The 27454-nt window shown below is 39.9% G+C and overlaps 1 protein-coding gene across 2 annotated transcripts in view; it reads right to left on the bottom strand.

The window, feature by feature from the left end:
• Window positions 1–1926: 1926 nt before the first annotated feature.
• rock1 (Rho-associated, coiled-coil containing protein kinase 1) overlaps window positions 1927–27454 on the bottom strand; it is a 30478-nt gene continuing 4950 nt past the window's right edge. The window contains exons 2-33 of one of the 2 annotated variants that reach the window (XM_037085000.1): window positions 22099–22180; window positions 19537–19637; window positions 19228–19365; window positions 18903–19078; window positions 16933–17017; window positions 16673–16817; window positions 15762–15900; window positions 15437–15528; window positions 14411–14570; window positions 13954–14029; window positions 13731–13819; window positions 12798–12846; window positions 12497–12632; window positions 11975–12066; window positions 11631–11877; window positions 10992–11098; window positions 10684–10834; window positions 9671–9831; window positions 9384–9568; window positions 8590–8659; window positions 8399–8502; window positions 8065–8230; window positions 7849–7942; window positions 7687–7775; window positions 7256–7447; window positions 6983–7148; window positions 4845–4915; window positions 4624–4712; window positions 4451–4529; window positions 4020–4281; window positions 2685–2892; window positions 1927–2043 (exon numbers count right to left, since the gene is read on the bottom strand). In XM_037085000.1, coding sequence (XP_036940895.1) covers window positions 2040–2043; window positions 2685–2892; window positions 4020–4281; window positions 4451–4529; window positions 4624–4712; window positions 4845–4915; window positions 6983–7148; window positions 7256–7447; window positions 7687–7775; window positions 7849–7942; window positions 8065–8230; window positions 8399–8502; window positions 8590–8659; window positions 9384–9568; window positions 9671–9831; window positions 10684–10834; window positions 10992–11098; window positions 11631–11877; window positions 11975–12066; window positions 12497–12632; window positions 12798–12846; window positions 13731–13819; window positions 13954–14029; window positions 14411–14570; window positions 15437–15528; window positions 15762–15900; window positions 16673–16817; window positions 16933–17017; window positions 18903–19078; window positions 19228–19365; window positions 19537–19637; window positions 22099–22180 — 4005 coding nt within the window. In that variant the 3' untranslated portion in view covers window positions 1927–2039. Of the gene's footprint in view, window positions 2044–2068; window positions 2489–2684; window positions 2893–4019; window positions 4282–4450; window positions 4530–4623; window positions 4713–4844; window positions 4916–6982; window positions 7149–7255; window positions 7448–7686; window positions 7776–7848; window positions 7943–8064; window positions 8231–8398; window positions 8503–8589; window positions 8660–9383; window positions 9569–9670; window positions 9832–10683; window positions 10835–10991; window positions 11099–11630; window positions 11878–11974; window positions 12067–12496; window positions 12633–12797; window positions 12847–13730; window positions 13820–13953; window positions 14030–14410; window positions 14571–15436; window positions 15529–15761; window positions 15901–16672; window positions 16818–16932; window positions 17018–18902; window positions 19079–19227; window positions 19366–19536; window positions 19638–22098; window positions 22181–27454 lie in introns of those variants that run through there. The other variant, XM_037084999.1, reaches the window with a different exon arrangement.

Genomic DNA, 27454 nt, shown 5'->3' with positions numbered 1-27454 from the left:
TGATCACAACTGCAATAAAATACACAGCAGGTTTCTGATAAAGGTTAGATGTGTGACAAAACAGTATCATGATGAAGTTCTGTAGGACTTTTCAAGCAGTTTTTTTAGTGAAATTAAAAATTGTGACGCAAAAATGATCATTCCCAATGATCACAAGTTAACTGCAATGATTTTTTTTCCCACATCATGCACCTAAAGTTAAAATGTGAAACCCGCGATGGGCATCTGCAGTGAAAAGTAAGTACTAAACCATTTTTGATAGAGATATGTTTATTGACATATCCATCAGTGCGGACTCCAATGCAATTAACCATGCAAATTATCCAAGACAAGAGTAGATCATAGTTCCAGTGCTTTTTTTTAACTGAACAAAGTTACAAATAAAAAGATTGCGGAGGTATTCCATAATCCTTATGTCTCTCATTATATACACTGTGGGGGGAAGTGGGGGGTTGCATTAATGGGACATTACCGTGTTAGAGAAACAACTTGTAATTGTTAACAAGGACAATCGTTGACACAGGTAGAGCTCGCCTTTAGATTAACACCAATCCCGAAATTTGTCACGTGATATGAACCGAGTCTGGGGACTTTTTTTTCCATGTTTGACACACTAACTCTATTGCAATGTGTCCATAAAGAGGTAATCTAATATATATATATATATATATATATATATATATATATATATATATATATATATATATATATATATATATATATATATATATATATATATATATATATATATATATATATATATATATATATATATATATATATATATACTATATATATATACTTTATATACTCAAACCAGAGAAATGAAGTTCCGATAAAACCACAAATGTGCGGTGATTTCTTAAAAAATACATGGAAGAGTTAAGATTTGTCTTGTTTTGGAGAAGGAAAAAAATGACAAAAAAAAACAGATATGGCAGTAAAATCAATATCCAAACATTAAGGCACTAGGTGGGGCAAATGCTACACCTGTTTAGTCTTCTACAAATAATTTACAATTCAAACAGTGCAGTTTTACATTTGTTAACTTAATGTTTTCCTTTTGAACCATTTATCTATGAATCAATGTAAGGCAATACATTACAAAAAAAATAAACAATACAAGAAAAAAAAATATTACAGAGACAATGTACCAAATAAACAAACCGAAAAAAAAAAAAAAATTCAATTAAGTTTTAGGACTCCTATATGCCATTACAATGGAATTGTTTTCCTTATGGCTTGGAGCAATAAAAATAATTATAATAATAAAAATAATGCATAGATTTAAATGATGATCTTGCATGCTCCTCGCTCAATACTCAAAACATCTAATACTCATGTCCCAATACTCTGTTCCAAACCTGATAAGTGACTCGAAGAGTGATAAAGAAAAAAAGGCAGAAAAGGCCAGAGATATTAGATGAAGGCATCAGTCGTTTCTTTTTGTTTTTTTAAGCTGGAAACAGAAGTATGTTTGCATTTAAGCTTGAGTATCTGTCAGGTGGGGAGAGAAATTACAAAACAGATATTCATATTCCACCCCTGAGACACAACCACTCACTGCACGTCTGCAATCCCTGTATGACAGTACCTTAAACTGAACACATACTTGCAGGAGTCCCAGCAAAACCCCCCTTTTTTCTTTTACCTTTCCCAATTCCATCATAACTGCCATATGATATGAAACACAGGATGTCTTCCATGACATTAGTCCCTCCGTCGCGCCATTGTCCATATTTAGTTCAAGACGAGTGCGCCATCTTCTGGTAGAAATGGAGATATGCATGTTGTTGATATGGATGACGATTCTCTCCTGAAAGGTGGCGGAGGAAGTGGTATCAGGCCTCTTTATGTCCATGATGCCTTGTGTCTGACATGTGTTGCAACTTTTCCAGCGCTGGTAATCTATTTGTAATTTTTTTCTTTTTAATGACATTTCTTAAAATGTAATACAGGTTTTTTTTTCCTTCCATTTTTGAGGATGAGGAAGGAGGGAAAGTTTTAGAGTCCAGAAAAAATCCAAACGGTTCAGATGGTTAGCTGAAAGAAAGAACAGAGACAGGTGTCCAGTAAAAGAAAGACAATACCTTTTACTTTTGGTTAGTAACATAACAGGAAAGCTGGTTTACAGACACTGCAGCACCATTAACACCTTCGCATCATGTTTGACAAGAAATGTAAATCCTTTACATGGACAATCCTGACGAGAGTTGTAAAGTAAGTCTGTAAGTTAGTTACTGAACCCACATTAGTGCCAATTAGAAAAATCCCAAGTGTCAACTGGAAAGAGCCCCGAGTCAAACAACCAACCAGGAAGTGTCTCGTGTTAGAAACACCCAGTAACAATAAATAGACGAGTTTGAAGCTAAAGAGAAAAGTCTATATATATAAAAAAAAAAAATAGCACATCAACACTTTCTGAAGAAGTTCCTGTCAACAAGTGCTGGATGTTGTGTCTGCTGCTTGGAGGCTGGACTGCGCTCTGCTACAACACAGGAGACAAACAGCAAGTCACGCCACTGACTCGACCACATCTCAGCCCACCAGATGGGATAAAATAAGATTTGACTGCAGCACACCCTCACTTACTGCCCAAAACAACATTACAGTGCCTTATTGTATGTCATGCAATTATCTAATTAGGGGGGGTGGGGGTGGGGAGTCACAAGTTGTCAAGTTACCTCAGCTTTCCTGTATTGCTTTTAGGGTTCTTGCGGAAGGATTGGTTTGGTCCAGAGCGAGTGGACATAGAACGAGGTGAGGCTCTGGAAAATGTGGATGGTGGAGTCTTGGGGATCTTCTTTCCAAGGTGGCCGATCCATTTCTTCTGCTCATCTTGAGTCAGGGCCAGCAGGAGCATGTCCCGGGCAGAGGTCACATCGTAGTTTACTGTAAGGAATGGTAGGAGTGATGAGGATCGAGAACCAACCCGGAAAAATGTGACCTAAAACAACCCCGCATCTCAAGGTAGGCCTCCAAAACATTAAAATCTACTTGTCTTGCTTAACCAACAATGCAAAAAATAAAGATACCCAGTTTACTATCATAAAAAAGGATGAAAACCAGAATATATTCACATTTAAAGAGCTGGAACTAGAACATTTTTGGCATTCTACTTTAAGCCTGACAAGTAACCGTTTATCAAATAGTTGGAGGTCATTTTTCTGTTACTCACCTATTGACTGAGTAATTCATTTAGCTATATTTCATGGTAAAGTTAAAGGTATGAACTCACTGAACACACTGAAAACATCATCAAAACCAAATACATTTACTGAGCTTCATGCACCTTTAAGAACAGAATAAAATTAAAAGTCCTTTTAAGCCAGAAACTAAATATTTCTAATTATGTTTTCTTTCATGCACAATCATGCACAATTGTTACCCTAGAATGAGCGAGTGTTATGTAAATATTAAAGGTTCACTGTGGAGTTAAGTTTCAAAAGTTACTCATTTAGCATCGCCTTTAACTCGAACCCCTTGAAAAGGTGCCATATATAATAATTTATTTGAAAATGTAAAAAAAAAAGAAAATCATCAACAGAAAACAAAGAAATAACAATTTTGACCTCACGCAAAGATGTGTTTATTGTGTTGCAGAGATATCTACTGAAGTTAGCATGCAAAACATCTAGCTGGGGCCTGTCTGTTAATGATCCAGAACTGCTGTGCTGGGGTGCAAATAACACCAGGAATCCCATTAAACCAACCTGCCAGTCTGTTAGCTGCATGGGTAATTGAGCTAGCTAGCTAGCTAATGGCATCTACAGTTAGCAGCAGTAAGCGGTTACTCTGGCGATAGTCTGCCTACTATTTGTTTTGAGCATGAATCAGACAGGTGGCCAATTCTTAAACATTGCACCTTTTTAAGTGTCACTGGATATCATCAACCTAAATTTCTAGATTCTCAGCATTCTCAGTTAACGATCCCATCCTCTTGGCATATTGAAAAAAGCTCAAAAAATAAAATATCTTTATTCATCAAAACAATTTTGACCACAGACTGTACACTTTACCTTTGCAAGGAGCAATAACGTCCTCCTTTTTGTCGAGGTGGTCCTTGTGGCACTTGACGTGGCAGCGGCGACACTCCAGGGCTGGAGGTGGCTTGAAGACGTGCCACAGAGGCTTGGCACAGGCCTCGCAGTTGGAAGGGAAGTGATATAGCGTGGGGATGAACTCGTGGCCTTTGTGTGGGAGACAGTTGGTCTTGTCGCCCTGAGGGACCGTCTCCATGTCCGCCTCCTTCCTGCACTCCCCCTCGTTGGCATACAGAATCTGAATATGGACGGAAAGAGGGCCACGTCAAAACAAATCTGCACTGAAATAAGCATTTCAGAGACTGGGCAGTGCTTTACAGAATCTGACTTGACATTTTGACATCATGGCTGATGGCGAATATGAGAAAAATCAAGAGAAATCGCCAGGACAGGAAGAAGCCTCAGACCTGGAATATCCTTGGAATCTCTTCTGTCTCAGCTCGGTACACGTCTCCTTGTGTGACTGGTCTCACGTGAAACAATTTGCTACGAAAAAAAAGGCACAAAATGAGCAATCACATTTCAATTACATTAACATTTACAGCATGGCCTCTGAGGAGAGACAGGAGCGAATACTCACTCGATATCTAGTACCATGGAAGGGTTGGACTGTTCCTTATCCTGCTCGTCATTGTAGAACAGGATCTTCTTACTGCTCACCACCACATACTGAAAAGATATTGGAAGGACAATGAGAGGAAGGTAGATATTGCCCCCAAGGGATTGGCAGCATTTTTAACAAACCGTAACACACTTATAAACAATGCGGAAGCACAAGAACTCCAAATAAGCACAACGTACCTGCTTCTTCCATCCATATCGTTTGATATTAGCACGGTTAGGAATGGACAGCCAACCCTCCAGTCTGGATTCTGAAAAGCAGACCAGGTGCAAAACAGTAGAAGAAATTACAGATCTTTACAGAAAATAAATGCGCTGCAGAAAAAAGGCCATGCAGTATTTGAATCTAAACTCAACTGGGGGGAAAAAAACAAAAGTTAAGTGACAAAGATCATAATTGTTTCCAAACACCAGGTGAAGCCCTTTAAGGAGTTCTGCCAGCGTTAACTGCACTGGAGTAATGTGATAAGAGATGAGTTTGGCTCCCCCATGCTGCTATTCCACACTCCATGCAGGAGGAAAATATTACATACGGGTAAGTCCTTCCTACAGCATGTTAACAGAGCATGTACGATATTATCATTCCAAATCATGTTAAAAGTTTTTTTTAGTTTTTCAGCAGGAATTAGTTTTTATTTATTTAATTTCTGTCAGTAAGCTTCCTCACTCCTTTTACAGAAACAACCATGTGCATTGCAGGTTACACACATCATTTGGTTTTTAAATCATATCTTTAAAAACATGCAGCTGCAACAAACAACACAAGTTAAACGGGACCAGTGAACTAAGTGGGACTTGTCTACTAAGTGTGACATTGTGAGGGAGGTCTGTGTGTCTAAACGAACAGTACTTCTGGGTGAACATGCCGACAAATTAAAAAACAACCAATAAGAGTGTTGAAGTGTTTGAAGCACACAGTGCTGTGAATTTAAATGAAAACAGCTCTTTCAGTTTCAAGACACATTTTGAAAGGTGCTGAGAGTGAGGCGGCAAACCTCACACAGGGTGTAGTCTAGTATGGTAACCTTTGATCTGATGTGGTTACATTACCGTTAGGGCTGTCCTCGTGACATTAAGCAAATTCACTACCAGCATCTTTGCTTAACATCCCAATTGATTTGAAAGTTAATCTCTTGCTGGTCAGATTGTTTTGACAATTTGGAAAGATATTTTTTTTCTCTCCATTCCACCAGACGTCTTTCAAAAGTGTTTCCCCCCCAAAAAAGGTGGTTTTCTCACCTCTGGGTAACAAATTGGGAGCGAAAATACAAAAAACCACACAACAGCTGCTGCACAGGCCAGGCAATAGAGGCTTGTCCACTCAGTTACTCACAGAGGGAAAGATATAGAAGTTACAAAGATAAGAAGAGCAAGGAGAACCGGCTGGACAAGAAGGGGATAAAGAGAGAATGATTTAACCACAGACACCAGCATGTATGAAAACAGACCATATTTAGAAATAAGATGAGTTTACCTGCATGAATTTTGAACAACTGTTAATCATACCAAGCCAAATATGATATGGTGACTTTGAATTTTCTTCCTCATGATGTACTACATCTAAAACCACAGACACCTGTTGAGCAGTCTGTTCAATAAAACACCTGCTTTTCATGTCTTCAATATACAAACTGAATCAATACTAACCATCCTAAGAGCATAGATTGAACACGTTACACAAAAAAAACAAAACTGAGAAACAAACGGATTAAAAAAGACAAAAGATGTTTGCTGAAATAATATTTAAATGCAAAAATGTAGCCAACAAATAGAGTATAAAGCTGACCGAACACAAAACAATCATTTAAACTCTTTCAAGGCTGTTTTTGTTACACATAAAGGGACATTTTGTTTTAAATCTCATCCAAATGGCAACTATTTTAACTGAAACTAAGAAATTCAAATGAAAAAAATGAAAACTGTAAAACGAATTACTGAAATAGCAAGCTACAACAAGCAAACACGAGGAGGAAGGTTAAGTTTGGTATTCAATAAGTGAATAGTGGATGCACATTATGAACCCAGCACATCTTTCCAACTTTAACATTTGTCTTGCAATCGGATATTATAAACAAGAAGACCTCTGTTGCTTTCTGTCTAATGACCACACAGACGCAACCTATCAGGAAAACGGTAAACAAAGAACAGCTTTCTAAAGACCCATAAAAGCATCACCACTGTTTGTTTTGAAAAAGACTCCAAGACATTTTTTCCAAACTTAATGGTCAATGAAGAATCTCACATTGGGGCTTGTGTCTCCTCTGCAAGGTAAAACATCGAGAGCAGCCATGTCCAGTTAGGCCCAGTGGTGACCCTACCTGCGAGGTTGCTGTCTGTCTCATCCGTCTGCAAACTGGTGACGCTTGAGTTATCCATGCGCTGTTGCAGGTCGTTCAGTTTCTCCCGGAGCTGCTCGATGTCGCTCTCCTTGCTGTCCAGCTGCATTTGCAGCTCATTGCGATATGTGCATTCCTCTGCCAGTTGCTGTTGGCAGAGAAGCCAAGAGATGTGGTTTAAAAACGTGGTTTAAAATGTAGGGGGAGGGGTTTTTTGTTTTATTTTACTGAGCTCCTGAGATTTCTTTCACTCACCGCCTGCATCTCGCTCAACTCCTTCTGGTACTTGATGGCCATGTGGTTAAACTTCTCCTTCTCCTGGTTAAGTTCAAGCTGAAGCTTGCGGTTCTCCTTCTCCTTCTTCCGCAGGTCGGCGGTGCTGCCCTTCTTCTTCTGGTCAAGCTTCATGTCCTTGCGGTTCATGATTTCTGCCAGCTTGTTCACCGCCTTTTATATTGAAGCAGGTAAATTATTTGTAAAGAATTAGCCACCATTCTCTATTTGCTTAACAACCTTTTAAAGATAATTTTTAACAAAATGTAATATTTTTGGACAAGCATGCAGGTAAGTATATATGTAATGTATGTGTAGAGTCCTGTGAGGAGGTAGGTTTTACGTAGGAAAAAGAACACAACCTGCTACTCTTTGCAAATATCTTCTGAAATAAAAAAAAGATGGATCTTTACCTGAGTCTTCAGCGTGCGCTCTGTATTGAGGACCTTCTCGTAGTTGGCCTTGATTGTATTTGCAATCTCTTCCTTCTGAGCTGCATACTCTGTCAAGACAAAGAGACTGCTTGTACAACAACGTAATTTTATTAAATAACAAAGAGACGGAAGGGGCAGTACCTCCTTCCTGAGCATTCAGCTTCTCATTCAACTCCGCCTTTTCTTTGCTGAGGTTCTCCACATCTTTGGTCAGTGTTTTGTTAGATTCCTCAAGCTGCAGAGAAATTTCAATATCATCACTTTGAATGCTCAAAATTCAAATACATAAAGATCACTCTCAATAAAAGTACAAGACAGTATAAATTGTGAAGGGGGGGACAACATAGGTTTGCTCACCCGTGCAATAGTAGCCTCCTTCTCCCCAATCTCCTGCTTATGTCTAGTCACCGTCTTCTTGTTCTCCTGGCTGAGCTCAAAGTACTGCTCCTCCTGAAGTGCCCGGGCAAGCTGCTCTGACTCGGCCTTCGTCACTGTCAGATCCAGCTGGGCCGACAGAGAGTCCCTTTGTCCAGGATGAAACACATTTCAAGTTATATAACCTTTTCTCTTCAGCTCTGAATCTGTTTACTTCAACGGACCATATATAACTCAACAGAAACAGAATAAAAAACCATTTTAATCAACATTTTGGAAGTTAACGCAATAAAGCTGGTTAAACATATTCTCTTACCTTTCACTGCACAACTCCTGCACCTTTTTATGAGCATCCTGTACCTGCCGGTTCCTTTCCTCAATCTCTTCTTTAAGTTCCTTGACCTGAGTTTTGTAAAGCGTCTGAAGAGGGACGGACAAATACTTTAGCCAGTGGCTCTCACACCACACAAAGAGAACAGAGGCACTCGAAAATAGATTTATACTTACAGAAAAATACTGTTCGGCCTCAAGCTGGTCCTGAAGTTCCCTCATCTGTCCCTCGTTGCCTCTGTATTGCCTGTAAACACATTACAACATGTCTTCATTAAATCAGCAACAACACTCCGCAAGCAGGTAAATAGAGCTGGCCTCTAAATGCGCCCCTGTAGTAAAATGTGACCGGCAGCACTGGTGGCAGCACTGGCAGCAGCACTGGCGGCAGCACCGGCCAGGGGATTAGCAACAGAGTGGATGGAGCTGGACTCAGTGTTTACATCAAAGGATTAGAGTTTACTCTGCTGCTGAACAGCTTTGGCGCAGTCACCGTTTAATCTGGAATAATAGCACTTATTTGGAAATAGCAGGCAATTGTAGGGTAATTTACGCCTTGACTTCCAAAGAGCATTACAGGCTAGTGCAGCAGTAACAGAAAATGAACATTTCTGGCTGGAGCTACTGCCAGTTAGTTTCACAGCAATATTAACCCGCGCAATCCCCTGAGCAACCTCACATTTTCCTATTTTCCTTGTTTACCTAATACAAGTGGGGTTTTTTCCTATCAACTATCATTTTTACTTTGATTATGTTTTGCACATTACATTAATACATCATCCTCTGTGATGTTAAGAGGATAGGCATCAAAGTGGGAGATTAACATTTTAAAATATGAACATTACCTGATAATAACAGATTAATGTTCAATAATCAGCCACTCACTTGTAAACCCTGTGGAGCATCATATGCATCATTTGATGGAAAGAACAACGAGTTTTTTAAAATTCTCATGCAGGAATGCCCCTTACTTGGTCAGCTGTGCCAGCTGGAACTCAAGCGAGCGTTTACTCTCTAGTGCTGTGTTGATCTCCTGCTTGAGCTGCTTCTCTGTACACCTAAGGCGGTCCACCTCCTGTGTGCGGCTCTTCAGGTCGCTCTGAGCCACCGAGCGCTTGCTAGACTCCTGTTCTCCCTGTATCCGCAGACTCTTGACCTGGGTAAGGAAGACATTAAACAGGTGAGATATCTCAGATACAAGGCACATGGACGCAGAATTGGTTGTAACTGAATATAAAACAAAGACGGCCACAGTTACCTCGTCTTCTAGCCTTTCTTTTTGTTTCATCAGCTGCTCCATCTTCTGCACCGACTGCTTAAGATCAAATTCTAACATGGAGCACTGCTTCTCAACCTCCACTACCCGGCTCTCCGCTCGCATCCGTGCTCCATTCTCCTCAGACATCTTCTGCTGAACCGCTGGGGGGGACAGTGACAGGAAAATCATCAATTACTTGTTCTCACTTAACCCTGAGAAACAGCAAGTGTATTTAGCATTTTCTGTTCTTTGGTGAAGCTGCCGTCAGCTTCAATGTTGCTGAAATGTGGAACAAATTGCCAGAAGACAAGAGACAAGACTGGATGTCAACTACTTTCAAAACCAAAGGAGGAGACAAACCTCTTTACTATCACTTTGAGTTTTCTTTTATATCAAATTTATTTGTTAGTTTGTCTTTGTTTTTTAATCTGGATGTTTCTGCCCTATATAACTTTCATTTCTTATGTGTTCGCCTGTGTGTCTGTAAAGCACTTTTAGCTGTCGTCTGGTGTTAAATAAAGAGGATAGACATACGTTCGCTGCAAATGAACAGTGTGTTTTTGAACATGTAAATGAATAATGGGGGCATAAAATCCAGATAAAGGGGGCTTTGAAAAAGGACAATGACAGGCCTTGGCAAGGAGAGACTTGAGTCTATTCCAGCATGGAGTAGGCGAAAAGTAAAAAGAAAAAAAATCACCTTGACAGATGATTATTACATTGCAAAAACTTTTTCAGCTTTAATATGCAATGAGGCAATGTCCCAACATGCTGACTGGCTTACACTCCTTGAATTCCTCCCACCCAAACATCCCCTTCAGGTAAGTCTCATCAGACCGCAGATAAGAGAGCAGAAACATGAAGATGGGGTCAGAAAGAAGTTAAATAAATCAAATATGGAGAGAGGAGTAAAGATTAAGAGATTAACTTCAGGTACCATTCCAGAGTTAAAAAAAGGACAAAAAGCTGTGAAAAAAAGGTGGAGGGCATGCTCTGACATAGGACTGACATACCAGTCATGGCAGCTGATTTGGCTTCTTCAATGGATTCATATTTGTCAGTGAGCTGAGCCCGTGTCACCCTGTGCTCAGTCTGCTCCTGCTCCAGACGCTGCTGCAACGTCTTCAGTTTGTAGTTCAGGTCGATCTCCAGGTTGTTCTTTTCCTGTGGGGAGGACAACAACATGAAACCAGCTGAACACACCACTGTCCTATCATCTAATTAGAAATACGAAAGAAACTACCAGCAATTGCTAAAACTTAACAGGGTGAATCCCTTGCATATATGCACAAATACTACAATGAAGACTTGTCTTGTATACCTTCTCCAGATTATTGCTCCTCTCCTGGGCCTGTTTGCGTTCTGCCTCGACTTTGGAGAGGCTGAGCTTCAAGCTTTTGTTGTCCTCCTGCAGCCCTGACATCCTCGCTGAGAACAGAAGATAAAGACAGTGACCATCATATTGTTGGTGATATGAGGCTAGCTTTTTCCCTCCTTAAAACTTTTTCTTACAGCCATTCACAAAGCTCACAATGTCTCAGAAAAACACTTATTTAACATTCAGGGAATGACTTGATGATGTCTCTCCATCATTACTTCCCCACTTATTCATTGACTTTTAGAAGCGTTTTTCTATTAAAAGACAACTGACAGATAAATCAGAGACTCATTTGACTGCTGTGGTGTGTTGACAGTGCTTGGGCATGTCTGGCATCAGTGAGAGAGTGAGGAATGGCGTCTATTAGGTGGAATTTCTGCAGCTGTCTCAAATATCTGAATCTGAGTAAGATGATTTGTTTTAAAGAGTTATTTTGAACCACATATGAGTTGGTAAAACATGCACAGATTCTGCCCTCTAAAGTAAGTCTTTCCACTCTGATCAAACCAAATCAAAAAAATATATAAACACTGCAAACTGTAGTTTGGTCAAGCTGTTGTGGATTCCAGCGTTGTGGATTACCTTGCAGCTCCCTGATCTCCTCGGACCCCAGGCTGTAGTTCCTCCTCTCCGAGTCCAGGGTGCTCTGAAGAAGCAGAAGCTCCTTTTCCAGCTGGGCCTTCTCTCCGTCCACCGAACGGCTCCTCTCCTGCAGCTCGCGGTTCAAGCTCTCCAACTGGCTCATCGACTTGGCCATCTCAGTGTGGCTCTTCCGCAGTCTCGCTGCTGTGTCCGACTCTGCGCGCAGGAGGTCGTTGGCCTCTTCCAGCTGTCAATCGAATCGGAAGATCAGTATGGGATGCTGGGTTTAATGTATTGTCCTCCTCTTCATTCAGACCGTGTGTGTGTGTGTCTGGACGGTATACCTGATTCTGGAGCTGGATGATTTTGTCATTTGAGGCCTGAGAGTTCTGGCTGATCTTCCTCATGTCTTCAAGTTGCTCCTTTAAAGTTGACACTACAAAAGAGACCAAATGGTATGTGATTAGACAAGGATTCATTTTAACCTCCATTTTAACTACCAACACCATTCCTGATTAAAATTAGGTGAAATTACACACACGGAATATTAAGTCATCAGTTCTAACAGCTCACTGCTCATCAATCCAATTAGTGCTGTCTTCTGTTGTAAATCAACAGGGAAGTCAGACAGACGCGTGCAAGGTTTAACAGTTAACTAGATCTGTGGTTAGCAGTGAGGGAAGAGAAGGTCACACCAGGATACCAGTTAATCCCATTTTGGGCATATGTCTTACAGAGACAAAACCCACTGTGAGGATCAGGGCATTTACATGCAACAAAACTACTGCATCCACGATTAATTCTGCAATTTTACTTGAAGTGCAAAGTGTCTTAATCATACAATAGCAGCACCTCATTATCTTTACCTTCATTCTCCAGATTGCGTCTCTTCTCTGCCTCCTGATCAGCTTTTCTTTGGTACTCGGTGAACCGGTGCTGCAGCATGATCTTGTCCTTCTCCAGCAGAGACACTCCTGCCTCTGCACTCTTCCTCAGGTTTGCCTGTGGCGAGGAACAAGAGCAGCAGTGATGTGGCGGGAACAAACCACTTTGTATTCTAACCACTTGTTTTAATTCAACTCATCACACTTCACTAAATCAATCCATGCAACAAACATCATGAAATTATATTTCATTACAAAGAAGAAAAAAGTGTTAGCATTTGACCTCTTCATCCAGTTCTTTCATGATCTTGTCGATCTTGGTGTTTGATGTCCTGCAGAGAACAGAATTTGAGAAAAAATACTTAGCATTTCTGTTTACAAAAGTCAAAAGCTTTTTTGTTCAGCTCAGCAGAAAGTAACAAGTGAGACAAGACAATACACAACATGACAACATACTCTGGGAGACATGACACATTCAACACGTCAAGGAAAGACAGACATTGAGTACAGACCATGTCAACATCAAACAAAACAAAAAACTGGCATACTGGCACAATGTATATTGGAGAAGTTGTGGGGCAGTCTGTGCATAGGGTTTTGTGTGTGTGATGTGAGTGATGGAGAGCATTAATGGGGAGCAGTTTGGAAATAACAGAAAGAGCCAAAAGGGAAAAAGGAAGGAGAAAGAGAAAAGAAAAAAGAAAAAAAATTAAATATAGTAAATTAAATTAAATAGTACGTTAAATGGAAAATGGCTCTATACAATAATCCAAGGATGCATATGTAACAAGGGCACAGTGAACGCTATGGAATAAAACCATTACTTAATCATGGCCTTGGTCAATCATGGTCAATTTATTAACATTTTACTAGAAGGTTAAAATTAGTTTTGTAACCAAATAAAATAAGTTAACATCCCTCTGCAAATGCTGTTCGCTTTGCAGCCTTTTATGAGACTCAAGAATTTGCATCATGTCAGTACTTTGACTATGAAAGATTTGTTTTGTTTTGTTTTGTATGGATAAATACAATTTCTTATGGATCCTGCACCAGAGAAATTGACTTCTTAATGCAGCTCAGGAGTCAAAAAGCAAATGAAAAAGTGATTAAGTGGCAAACAGAAATAAAATAACGAAAAACTAGACAGACATTAAGAATGACATGTAAAAAATATAGCTATATACATTTACACATGTATACACGTCCTGTTTCATACCTGCATTTCTGTTCCAGCTCATCCTTCAGCTGCATCTCACTGTGGAGCTGCTCCTCCAGCTGGTAGATCCTTTTCTGCAGGTTCTCCAGCTGAACAGGAAAAAAAAAAACAAGCAACAATCTTAGATAGAAACAGATCTTATACCTTCAGTAGATCTTACCATTACCTCACTTAAAACAACTGGCACATGTTCTACAGATATTCTATTCTACCATTTACTCACATGACTCTTGTCTTCTTTAGCAGAGCTGCTACGTTTGTCACTGGTCTTCGTGGAGGCGCTGGACTTGCGCATAAGGCTGGAAACAGATCAAATGTTTTTATTTGTTTATTCAGCATGGTTATATCAAAACCTCTTCTCAAAGTGAAAACTAACAACTAGCACCATTTCTTTACAGAAGGAATGAGCATTCATAGCTGGAGCATTTACAATAAACAGAAGAATTTATCAGTGACATACGAGCCAAAATAAGATATTCAAAAGAGGAATTCTGTGATAGACTGAATTCTACCATGAAACAGTCATTTTAAGAGCATGACTGACTGAAAAATGATTGTCACACACATCCAAAATTCTATACTTTAATTTTTGTTCAATTTTGTAGACAACTGTCAGACAAGCGTTACAAGAAGAGCAGATTAATTATGAACCAGTGAGGAGCAAAGTCTAGCACACTTACTGCTGATTGCTGTAATAAGTGAAGCCTACGAAGGGGAGCTGGTTGCCCACAAAGGCCTTTGGTATAGGGAAGGTCTCTTCCTCCCCCCGATCCTCCTCGATGTCATCAAAGTTACTGGTGTCAATGTCACTGCTCAATTCAGGCACGACTGGGGCAGCCGCTGAACAGGGCACAAAAAGATGTGAGATTCAGTAACTAAAGATAAGCAGGGCCACCGCAGCTCATAAGGTGTTAGGTGTTAATGGCCTAGTCCTTGAAACATGTAAAATATAAAATGGGTTTAACAAATGCCCTAAGAAAAAGGACTTACATGTTTAGAAGACTAGATAAAACATAAATCAGTTTCTTTCAAATATCAGAAAGTTCATTCTTCATCAAAAATTGTATGTATAAATATATCTGGAATATACATGCTCATATTAGGCCTTGATAATGGTCAGTTAACCCAAATCACAGGAACATCTTATAGCAGATTTCTCTTTTGTTATAAGCCATAATCATAATTTGACCTTCCACATTCCACAGAAAGCTACCAACTCTTAAAGTTTTCTCTGCATTGACATTTTTTTGGATCACAGATCTCTTTAAAACAGGAGGAAACCAGCCAGCTAGCAGAATCAGCCAGTGGAACGACAGAGGTGGCAAACACCAAAGTGCTGACTTCAGCCTAGTCAAGTATTAAATATAAAGCCACGAAAGAACTGACTCTGACTCCTGGATTTAGCTCTACATTTCTAATCTCTCTCTGCTCCAGTGTCAATCCCAGTGCATTAACATTTGAGATTGACTGCTTCCCCCCACTGCTGGCCTCAAACAACGCAGTGCTGCCAATTATTCCTCTGAGCAGGAATCACGTTTAGTCTTGGAAAGGATACTGAATGAATGGCTCTTCTACAAGAATTTCCTGCAACTGTCTGTAGTAGGTCAAATGGAAAACATGACCGCTGGCTGCACGATTGCAGTAACAGTGAGCAGACTGCCAAATGAAACAGGAGGTGTGAAAGTAATCGGTGATAATGTTCTTACTCTCTCTGATGTTCTCCCATGTCCATTGGTCATTCTTGAAGAAAGGATGCCTCTTGATTTCATCTACACCGTTACGGCCGAGTCGAACTTCCCTGTGGGGGATCAGTGAGGACATGCTTATTAACTCTGATCCATCATAATTATGGGCATGATTTTCATAATACCAGCAGAAGCGCTTCTTAAATATCTCGATGCACAGAGGCACAAGCATATTTCAATCCGGATTATTTCCACCAAGGGTCCTCTAAGCCGGAAAACAATCGGTTCCTAAATAAGGAAAGGGTCTTATGATAAGAGCCCTGCACTAAGATTGCCACTATCTAACCTGTCAGTCAGGAAAGCACAGATGAGATTCTTGGCATCATTGGAGATGTCACTGTCGTCAGGGAAGGTCAGGGCATTCTTGTGGTTCATGATTTTGCTGTAGGTCCCCACCAGGGAGTCTGCATAGAAAGGAGTGTCGCCTGGTGCACAAAAAAAGAGTCAAGCTATCAGTGACAGAAATGTCACACTAAGAAAAAAAACTGTTTTGTCACAGTTTATGTTCCAAGCTGTTCACTTCAACTTGTTAAATTAAATCATTGTGGATTTCAATGCCAAGTGACAACAATCAAATACGATACTTGAATGGTTTTTTTTTCAACATAAAGAAGATTTTTGGTTTACATGTCTGATTGTGAAGATAAAACTCAAGGTTATGTTGAAAACTGCATATTTTTCAAGGACTACATTAAATTCAAGCATGTTCTTGACCTCAACACAAAGTTAAGCATTTTCCAAACTTTACAGCAGACCTATACAACTGGCATCATGTGTGCCAAAGGGGGCCTTTTAAGACACTGATTCTGATCTGTTGATCATTCTAATAGTGGGTTAATTTGCCCATTAGTGAGTTTTGTCTCACTAATGAGCACATAAATACACACATAAATACACAGAAAGTTTATGTAATTAGGAGAGTCAAACAGACAACCTACTCCTGAGATTAAAAAAGGTGTATCATGATTTTTTACCTGCACTTTTGTAGATATTACTATTGTAAAAATGTATACTTAAAAGAATGTGGGGGGAAAAGTGCATTGTTTTAACACATTAAATAACACATAGAAAATCTAATATTTTCCCAAATCTGGCCTTTCTGAAAAAGTGGCTGAATAGGCCTGCTTTAAAGATGTTGTACGGACATTTCTAACAGCATCAACATTCACTAGTTGACCTTATCCAGCAAATACTTACCAACTAGCATTTCATACAAGAATACTCCCACTGACCACCAGTCACACTCTCTGCCATAATAACCATCGCCTCCTTGGGATTTTAGTACCTCTGGCGAAATGTAGTCTGGAGTTCCCACTGCTGTGTCACATCGTACCATACCATCCTGAGGACGGAAAAATATCATCACAATTTGAATGCTCATTCATAAAAATTAATCCCTCAAAATGTTTTTCATAGACCTAAATGTATGTGGTGTGACAACAACGGTAGTTTGATACCTTGTTCATTTTCATGCAGGTCCCAAAATCTGCCAATTTTAAGTGGCCTGCTTTGTCTAGCAACATGTTATCAGGCTTCACGTCCCTGAGAAGGCAAAAATAAAGTGATGTCAAACACAAACAATACATCCATCTCAAGCACATAATAAGAAAACTGAAGCATATCAGTGAACAGGTTAAAAAGCTGCTTGAGGGCACCACTCGGAAAAATAGCTCTCCAAATCACAAGTGTCTGAAGGTGCTGCGCTGTTCTCCAGCGATAGCTCTGATGTAATGAGGTATGAAGGAGGCTGGGAGCTGAGAAAGTGCAATTTATGTTTTCTTCAAATTTCCTTTCACTGCAACTCCCAGGGGAACACAGCAATAACTATTTAATACAGCTGTCATGGTGTGAATTTTCCACCACCTCAGCTGTGCATAGAGCCTAGGTTGTAAAATAATATTAGTGACCATCGCATGAAAGGGAAAAAAAGAGCCTATTTTAGGACCGTTTTATATTGAATTTATATCACGATGAATTGGTTCTGTCCAATACAGAGAGATTGATTATCCTACTACTCCAGAAGAAATTACAGATCTACAGCGAGGGTTATGGAATTAAAAGATCAGAGGCCATTCTAGACTATTTAAAAGGTGAAGTGTGTAGGATTCTGCAGCATCTGGCAGTGTGAGTGCAGACTGCAACCAACTAAACATCCCTCTTCTAACCCTCCCCCTACAATGATTGTTAAAAATGTGAAAAACGCAAGTGGCCCTCTCTAGAGACAGTATTTTGTTTATTCTAGGCTGCTGTGAAACATGGTGGTACAACATGTGAAAGAAGACCTGCTCTCTCTGTAAAAATGCATGTCATATGATACTGTAATATTGGGAGAGAGCATTACATTCACATTTTGAATTTATGAAAGAAATCAATGTTGAATTTGTTTTATAATAGGCTTCCTTATATACTAAGACGTATATTGGACGCTACAATTACAAACTGAACGTGCTGCTTGCAGCAGAAGAATCACAGCACAAAGCAGTAGTAGTAGTAGTGAATTGTTGTAAAGCAGAAACAAAAAACGCCTACTTTTATCGATGAGGGACAAAGAGTTAGTTATGTCACTGAGAAGTTGGAGCTGTGCAACCTGTCGTCTGCAGCTCTTCATTTAACAACTAACTGAGGCTGCTCCTTATTCTACTACTTAAACAATCTGCATGAAACTGTTCCTTTGGACACTTCAAACGGATCCACCACCAAAAAAAAAAAAAAAAACAATGCAGAAGACAAATGCTGTTATACTCTACAGACACATGCTTGATGATGGTAGAGTTATGTGCAAAACTTACTGAACACACTGCATTTCCAGTGACTAGCCTTCTTCATAATACAAGGCATATCTGGTTTCACCAGTTAACTGTTTTTAATGTGAGTGTGAAGCCACAGCAGTGTGAAATATTTTGTTTGCATTAGAGGTAAATAATACAGCATTCAAATGGTAGTGAGTTATCTTGTTAAGAAAAAAGACTCATATAACTTGGAACACTGGTGTCACAAGCTTCTTCACCAGTGGGAAAATTTCACTGTGGCAAACTCTGTCAACAATCTCAGTTTTGAAAACAAATAGTAATGACGCATGCCACCTTAAGACAGAAGACTAGTAAGTATCTAGCATTAATACTAAAAAATATACTACTTCAGGGTTATCCTTAACCCTACTTACTACAGACCCCTGTAAAGAATAGGATGTCACCATACCTTCTAGATCCTAATTCATATTTCACAATTCTCAAGAACCATTAACAGATGAAAGACATCACACAATCACTTTGTACATGGTTTCCAAACAGAGCACAAAACCTTAGAACTGCCTCACAGAGGTGGGAAACATCATTTTCCTTTTCAAATTAGTTGACATCAATGTTTGACTGCAGCTTAAAGAGTTAACATAAAAGAAAGACATAGATAAAGTAAAAGATGTCGTTACCTGTGAATAAAGCCCATGGCATGGATTCCGTCCAAGGCCAGCACTACCTCAGCTGTGTAAAAGCGGGCCCACTTCTCTGGGACATCATAGTTGCTCATCAAGTTTACCAAGTCGCCACCAGGCATGTATTCCATCACCATGTAGAGGTAGCGGTCATCTTGGAATGCAAAAAAGAGCTGCAGAATAGAAAAGAGAAGAAACAATAAGTTAAAGCAATTAATAGAAACAGGAAAACTTGCAGTCAGAAGGGAGTAAATATCTTGCATGTAAAAACACATTAGCTTAAGAAGCCGACTGTAGATGCTTCTCTTCTGTTGCTTCATACCTGCACCACCCATGAGCTATTGGCAAAAGCCATGATGTCCCTCTCCTCCCAAAAGAAAGCAGAGTCCGACCTCTTGATCATCTCAAACTTGCTCAGCAGCTTCATGGCGTATACTTTGCATGTGGCTCTATGTCTTACCTAGAAAAGATGGAACAGTGACAATCAAGTTAGGCAAACTCTCACAAACTTTGTTTTAGAGCAAAACATAAGAAATAATGTAGTATTTTGAACTCATTACGGAAATACATGACTATATAACTTATACAACTTGAACATTGTTTAAGAAAAAATACGCCGCGCCATTCTTACCAATTGCACCTCTCCAAATGCTCCCCTCCCAATAACTTTAACCACCTCATAGTCCTCCGCTTTCATGCGTAGATCACGAATTTTACTAATGGTTTCCTTGTCTGGAAAAATAAAATCAAGAAAAGACAGACATTAATGAACAAAGAAAATATACTCTTCTTAAGTCACAACATCAATCTTTCAGAGGAATTTTATTGTTAGCCTTGTATGTTGAATAGAGCTGTAATTAAATAATACTGTCACCATTGATTAATCTGTTAATTATTTTCTTAATCAATCAATTTTTTGTTTGGTGATTAAAATGGTTGATCAAGGTTTCTAAGCCCAAGATGGCATCCTCAAATGTCTTGTTCTGTCCACAACCAAAAGACAAGCAGTACACTGTAATAGATTAGTAAGTAAAACATAAAAATAACATGGAATATTCACATATTAAGAGGCTGGAATTACAGAATTTTGCAACCATTGCTTTAAATAACTACTCAAACCAAATAATGGCTTATTAACATAATTGACAATCAATTTAAATGGTTGACAACTAATTGATTAACCATTGCAACTTTAGTGTTAAAGCATCAGAGCAGATCAAAATATGCACAGTTTGAGTTTTATTTAGTCATTTCTGTTATTACAATACAGTCACTAGTGGTTGTGTTTCATATGAAAGACCACGTTTTATTATCCAACATCACATAAGTGTCACATAATGTCACAAAGCAGAGGTTGACTTTCATAGGAAAATTCACGGTGTTGGCAAACAGAGCAGAAAAAGCTGATGACGCCTCTGCACAACTGAGAGATGCTGTTTAGGAAAAGTTTGTAACATCAGGGAGAGGCCAACTCTCAGTAAGCAACAATGCTAACTCCCTGAGGGAAGATAATATTCAGCGTTAAGCCAAATTTGGTCATAGCTGAACTACAGGGAATAATTTTTAATTCACATGGGTCACTTCTGGCACGGGAACGCATGGAAAAGGGGGATGCAGGGGCATACAAGTTCAATTGATCTAAAAATAAAAAAGGCAAGGAAGGCCTCAGTTATTAGAATAAGAACATTTGAGAGTGAGTCATTTCCACCCTGTGCACTGGTTCCCGGGATCATAATCCCAGAGGAAGAAAAGGATACATAAACCATGTTAAGAAAAGGTACAAATAGGATTTGTGTTGCTGTTAGAGATATAGAGTGTGTGTATTTGCCTGTGTGTGTGTGTGTGTGCGTGTGTGTGTGTATGTGGGAGGAGGGGGATTATTTCCAGAAGATCTCCCAGCATGCACAGAATAAATAAATCAGCTGATGTGATTGGGGTGCAGGGCACAATGCATGGAGGAGAGAATTCAGAGTAAAGAGCCCTTTAGGCAGTGCATGCTACTGAGTACCAGTGTCTCACAAGACTGCTGGTCCATTAGGCCATATCCATCAATGCATTTCCAACACTGCAATACAGAAAAGTACTGTACCAAGAGTAATTGAGTAGATCCCTAATGGCAGTTTCAGCCCCAGGGATTTACAGTAGCTTGGGCAGATTATCAAATAAGAAACAGTGATTCTTTTAGTTTTCCTTAAACTGATATAAATGTTTTAAAACGCCGTTATAAGAAGTCATTATAAGGACAAAAATGAACCTTTAAAACTTCTGTGACATTAAACTTTTTAGGAAAGCAGGTCATCCCTGCAGATTTAGCAATCACTTCCTATAAAGTGATTACAATTCAACAGTTTTGAATATTTACAATTTGAAAAATGCATTAGTACTTGCACTGAGAGTGAGAGAAGGCCACATGCAGCAATCTGTGCACTTCTACAGAATGGAGTTCAAAGTTCACATTTCCTCATTAAAGATGTCACTACTATGTCACTACTGTGCAGGACTTGCAGATCTAAAGAAATTTTATTTTCTGGAGAGAAATTCTTTGAGAAGAAAATGACAAGTGATGCCACAAAGGGAGGGAGAATATTGTAGAGTCCTGACAGAAGCGGTGAGAGTTAGCATTTGTTTGTTTGGTTTGGTTAGAAACGTTTCAGTTAAATTATATGTTTTGCCATATGCAATTCTGGAAATTAAAGATGTATACCTCAAAATATAGCCCCTGTGCCCTTCCCCCATTTAAGACATTGTTGGCTTGCTAAGGTAAACACTGAAACATGATAGCTAACATTTCCTCCAAATGTAAATGACTCATATTTTTACTAAATCAAATCTGCTAGGGAGATAAAGATGTAGCCTCTCTATCAGCCTTGTATTGGTATTTTCTCGTGTTTACTCTAAACAGAGTTATGGGGGTCCCCCAGTCTGAGGGCACTGTGAAAGAGAGAAGCCATCACGATAAGCATCATGTGGGTCACCAGCCATTTATGAAAGCCCCTTTGTTGGGGACACTAAGCAGCAGACACCTATTGTGTCCAAGCCCACATAGAGCTGGTGACCCAAAAACAGCCTTCTTTTCTGAGCCTAGGCTTACACACATATGTAATGGGGTCTGCAAATGGTTCAAGTGAAAGACATGGATGGATCAGCATTAAAGGAGGACAAGAGGGGAAGATGAACGATGTGAGCTACTTACATCTATTCAAGAAGTTGTCAATGCTCTTGTTTTTCCTCAGGGCAGGGAAGTCAAGGTCATACACCAGTGCGTCCAAGCCATCCTGAGAAGAGAGAAGGAAGGGTTAGCATGCAGGCACACAAAGCTAAAGTGTCTATTATTGCAGCAGCATCACAGACAGACAACATGTAAACAGCGAAGACAGCATCCCATCAGGGTGTTGGTTTCTGTAGAACGGCTTTGAACAGACCACAGCATAAAGCTAGCAGTCAGCTGCAAGTCTAGATTACATTAATAATGTCTACGAGGGTTTTAACTTATTACAAATATCCAGATATCAGTGCTACTGTAAACATTCACAGTCTCTTACAGTGATTTATAACAGAAATACTAAAGGATCTCGAAGGGTAGTTGTTTATCAAAGCGCCTCAAAACATGTATGCCGTGGACAGAAACAAGGCCAATTTAAATACACAAAATCACTGATGTAAATTCTTTAAATGTAAAGATCAAAGGAAAATGCTTTGTAAAAAAGTTTTTCTATCACATCCGTACTTCTACTGCACACTTACTTTCTTTGTATTCTTAAATAAAAATAAAAATTGGCTGCTTACGTAGGCTTCAACCAAACAATTCTAACCAATGATATCATTACATCCACGCATCAGATCAGGCCTCAACTTTTAGTAGCAAACAAGTATGAGTCACTGGTTAGCTAACTAGCAACAGCATTGTAAGTGGGTGTATCTTCAGGTGTTCCATTTCCCCCAAATTCCATTTCCCCCTGGCTACAATTTATGTTATTCACTTTGAGGAAAGTGGTGTCCCCTGATTACGCGCTAGGCGTTTTACAAAAGACTGCTACAGCAACTACATGGAGCTCACTATCAAATCAAATTCCTCCCAACGTGTTGGGCTTTCCCGTCCTGCTGCATAAATACGACATTTTTGAACGGCCATACGTCTGGACTTTAAATGCTGGAAGAAAATTCATGTTGTGCATCTATAAATGTGCATGTGAGGAATTAAGGAAAATCCTGCTGTTTCAAACAAATGTTTGAAAGTGCATAGGTTGTTACATCTGGGGACTTGAGACTACTGCTGACCAGGGATGCATTTATGAGCCATACTGCTGGAAAACCTTGAAGCCAGTGAGAAAACACAGACATTGTGAAGAGCAGTACTTCAGTTTTGCAGTTCCAATGCTTTTTCTATAATGTCTTTGCAACAATAAATGGCTGAGGTAAAGAGCACAAGCAGGGGCGATCCTGACTGGATGACGAAAAGCAGAATTTCCCACCCTGGTCACAAAGTTTCTAATAAAAGCAACTGACAGAACGAACCACCTTTTGATGAATGAGGCAAGAGGGTGGTGCCTACAATAACTGTCCAGTGAGGTAACCGGTATGAATTTACAATCCAGTCACTGAATGTCTAGAAATTATTCCCATCTCTTGACCCTCATTAGATGCCCTTTTATGATTACTTATGGAGAAAGCATGCCTGTTACTATAAACGGGGAAAAGAATGATAGTGTCTATAAATAAAATTTAAAAGGACCATTATAGTGTGACAGCTACAATTTTGGAATTCCCAGAGCTTCAAACATTCAGTAGTAGCTGGATTGGCTCAGGCTAGGCAGGAGCATAAGTGCCACAGGCGGGATTTAATCTAATCTTCCATAATCCAGAATGGCTGGAAGAAGATAGGCACACAACCACTTGAACACAGCACACTGTTATTCATTCCCTCTAGTGTGTGTGAGCCAGATGTTGAAACTGAGCATCTACTGACACTTAACCATGGGTCACCAAACCCACGTTTCTTAATTCAAAAAGGTGAGAGATATATATTACATCTGATGTTAATCAACATTATTTCACTAATTTACTTATATTACACCATCTCTGAACTCACTACAATGTTGGCAAAATGCTTATCTATAATGTATTATGAATGATCTTCTGTTGAATAATGACACACTTCTTGTTGCATCCCCGAGCAAAACAATGATGACACATGGTGAATCAGCAGCTCAGACGCAGTGAGGAATCCTCTTAAGTAACTCGGCTGCTTCTGCTCAGCAGTGGAGGTCAGGGCCATACCCCCCTCTATGAGACATAAAACATGCAAGCGCCCTGCGGGATGGGTGGAAGCAGGAAAAAAAGGCATATGGGAGGGGAAAAGGAAAAATGGGAGGTGAAGAATGGCTGAAGGGGAAGAACAAAAGCAACAGTGACAGAGTGTGGTAAATTAATGAGAGGGTAGGTTGTGATCAACAGAGCTGGGAGTCATCATCTACTCAGCTTAAAAAAAAAATAAAATAAAATAGGTCGACTTTCAGGAAGGAGAATTCACACAAGACAGACCATAGGCTGGGAGAGAACAGGGGCCTTGTTGACCATACAGTATCCAGCCAGCAAGCACTGGAAAAAAAAAAAGAAAACCAAAGAAAACCAAAGAACCAAGTCCTTCAGGACCCTAATCACAAGGCTCTGTGCTCAGCAATGCACGTTTGCATAACTTCCTGCCGCAGAGCACTCTGGACAGCCACAGTAACATTCCTTAACAGGACTGTACACGTCAGAGAGCTATTTTAGGTATGTGGCCAAACAAGTTCTCAACAAAAAGTGAAGGAAGGGAGGAAAAAAAATCCATCCCAAGTACAGAGTCACATAGTAAGCTTTACTTTCGATCAGCACTAGTGCCGAACTCTAGAGTATGACGGAAAGGAGGAGGGAGTGGACGGCTGGTGCATGTGGGGTTGGCTAGTCCAATAGAAGAACGAATAAAGGAAAAAACAAAGAAAACGGGAAGAGGGCCACGCTAGGACTCTTTCAGGGTACTGAAATACCAGTCTGATGAAAGAACCAGGTTTAGTAAGGGAAAAATCACATAGTAGCATGTAAAAGAACTGCACATGTTACTGAAAGGGGTAGATTTAAGGAACTGTAGAAAAATGAATAAGTAATTTGAGGAAGGCAGTGTGTAGCACCGGGTGTGTGAGCAGTAACTGTTCCAGGATTGAATCTCAGCATTTGCATCTCTGCTTTGGTGTCAGCTATCTTCAAGGGAAGAGGAACTGCACCAAGGTAACAGAGAGAGGGTTTTATTCTGTGGGTGTTTTTTAGGTGGCCAATATATATTAAATACTCCAATAATAAAACACAAATGTCATTTTGTAATGATAGCTATCACAGTAGAAACAATACGGAATAAACTCTACATGTACCCAAATATATATCACCTCACAGGATAGAGTCACACAGGCAGGGTCATCAGGTTCGATATGTAAATATGAAACAACCTCAGCTGACTAGCTTGTAATCACCAAGGTTGAGGGTTCTCAACCGAACAACATCTGTCACTATCTGGCTCAAACTATGAGACCACTCTGCCACTGGGCCAGATGGAGCAACCAGTAGCATCCAAAATGGCTCAGCCCAAAATCAACTCCAGGCTACGCTAACAAATATGAGGCTGACGGTCCAAGATCACTGACAAAGCTCTTTCTTAGCTAGTATTTTCAAGAAACGAAACTGTTCCCAGATAAGCACTTCTACAGCACTTGTTGCGGCTCAGAAATTTCCAGGGGCTTGGAAGTTTGTCTGCTAAGGGAAAAAGGCATAAATGATACCAAAAAAATGTGGAGCACAAAACGGAAAGGATGATGGATGTGAAGCTAGCCTTTAGCCTCTGAGATACACACATCCACTGCAGGGAATCCCTAAATCAACCATGCAAAACTCTATGACAGTATTTGGGCAAAATTTGAAAGTAACTGACATTCTGGAACATAACAATAACAGAACATACACACAATATTCCAACCACCTACCCTATTAAAAAGCAAACCCAGGCATAAAATTCCCTCAGTGCTACAAGCATTGGGCAGTAGATGTCTGCAGGCTATGTTTCATTAGGTGGCAGTCTTGGGAAGAGAAAAAAAAGTTGGGAAAACAAACCAGAGCTCACAGGACTCCATGTTATATCATTTCTGCTGATGCTGCTTCAGCCAGAGGGCAACACATCGCTGGGATTACTACTACTACTACTACTACTACTACTACTAATAATAATAATAATAATAATAACAACAATAATAATAATAATAATAACAACAACAGGAAAAAACAGCTCATCACTAATGAAATGTGGTGATTATGTAAAAAAAAATGTACAGTTCTAGAAAAACGCACAAGCTAGTGGTTAATGTTGCATATGGCAATTATTTCTTTAAGCTTTAGGGGAGAAAAATCCACACACAGACGCACACAAGCTCTTTTCCAGACATTAAAGTCTGAGTTAAAATTTCCATGGGAGACTCAGCCACATCATCCCTTTCTGCATGCCAGCACAAGGCATGTGGACTGGCCTGAGTCGAGCCCTATTTCTCACTTCCTTTTCTGCCACCTCCTCAAGACAATATGCTTTCCACATGTGAGCACTTGTGCAGACAGCCGTTCAGTTTGCAATGCAAACAAAAGCAGTTCTATTGCAGGCTGTGGCCATGTATACACAAATGTGATCATACAAACCAGTGGAGGCATTCAAATCATGAAATACCACACTGCTAATTTTCAGGTGGAGGCAGTGGGATAGAAATCTAAGGGAGTGCATCTCCATGCTTTGGGATTCATCAGTTTGGTACACTTTGAAATCCACCACAGAGATTCACTTTTTACTTGGTCTAAACGCCATTTGCTCACAGCTGCTGTGCATAACATCGACTGACAGGAAATCCCACTTACCTAGAAAGACTGCATATCTAACAACTCTACTGGATAAATGGCAGTGACAGTGAACCCAGGGGTGGCAAAACAGGGGCATTCCATTTCCTTATGAGGTCCCAGTGAGCAAGAATCACTGTCACAAACGCTTTCATGTCAAAATATAATTGAGTTATTCCAACAGTGGAGAGCACTCACGAGTTTCTACTGACCGAGCTCTGGATTCTCAAGAAAAGAAAAAAAAAACTCTGCTGACCTGCCTTGCTCTGCCTAGGATATCTGACCTCACCCCTCAAAAAATAACCACTTTATTACACTTCAGCTTGGTTCACTTCGACCATCATAACAGGAAAGGGGTCGTAGAGCCCTTTAATAAGTGGGGCAACTTAACTGGGATTGTAGCTGTTAAGAAATAAGATGAAAGAAACGCAGGAGGCTGTAGGGTTCAATGGGTGAATCAAAGGCAAAAGCGTCCGTTATTAAAAGACTGGATCATTTAAGTATGCATTCCTGCACATAATCAGTCAGTTGAGGGAATGCAGTGCTACAAATAGCTCAGCCAATTGTTGTTCCCATAGCTGAATAGCTGAGGGGAGCAGTTTACAACCGACAGCCCCAAACCTTTCTGACAATAGAGATGGATCAAA

Source organism: Acanthopagrus latus, chromosome 21, assembly GCF_904848185.1.
Source record: "Acanthopagrus latus isolate v.2019 chromosome 21, fAcaLat1.1, whole genome shotgun sequence".
NCBI lineage: Eukaryota > Metazoa > Chordata > Actinopteri > Spariformes > Sparidae > Acanthopagrus > Acanthopagrus latus.
The sequence above is the reverse complement of the archived record's forward strand: the minus strand, read 5'-3'. Positions and strand labels throughout refer to the sequence as shown.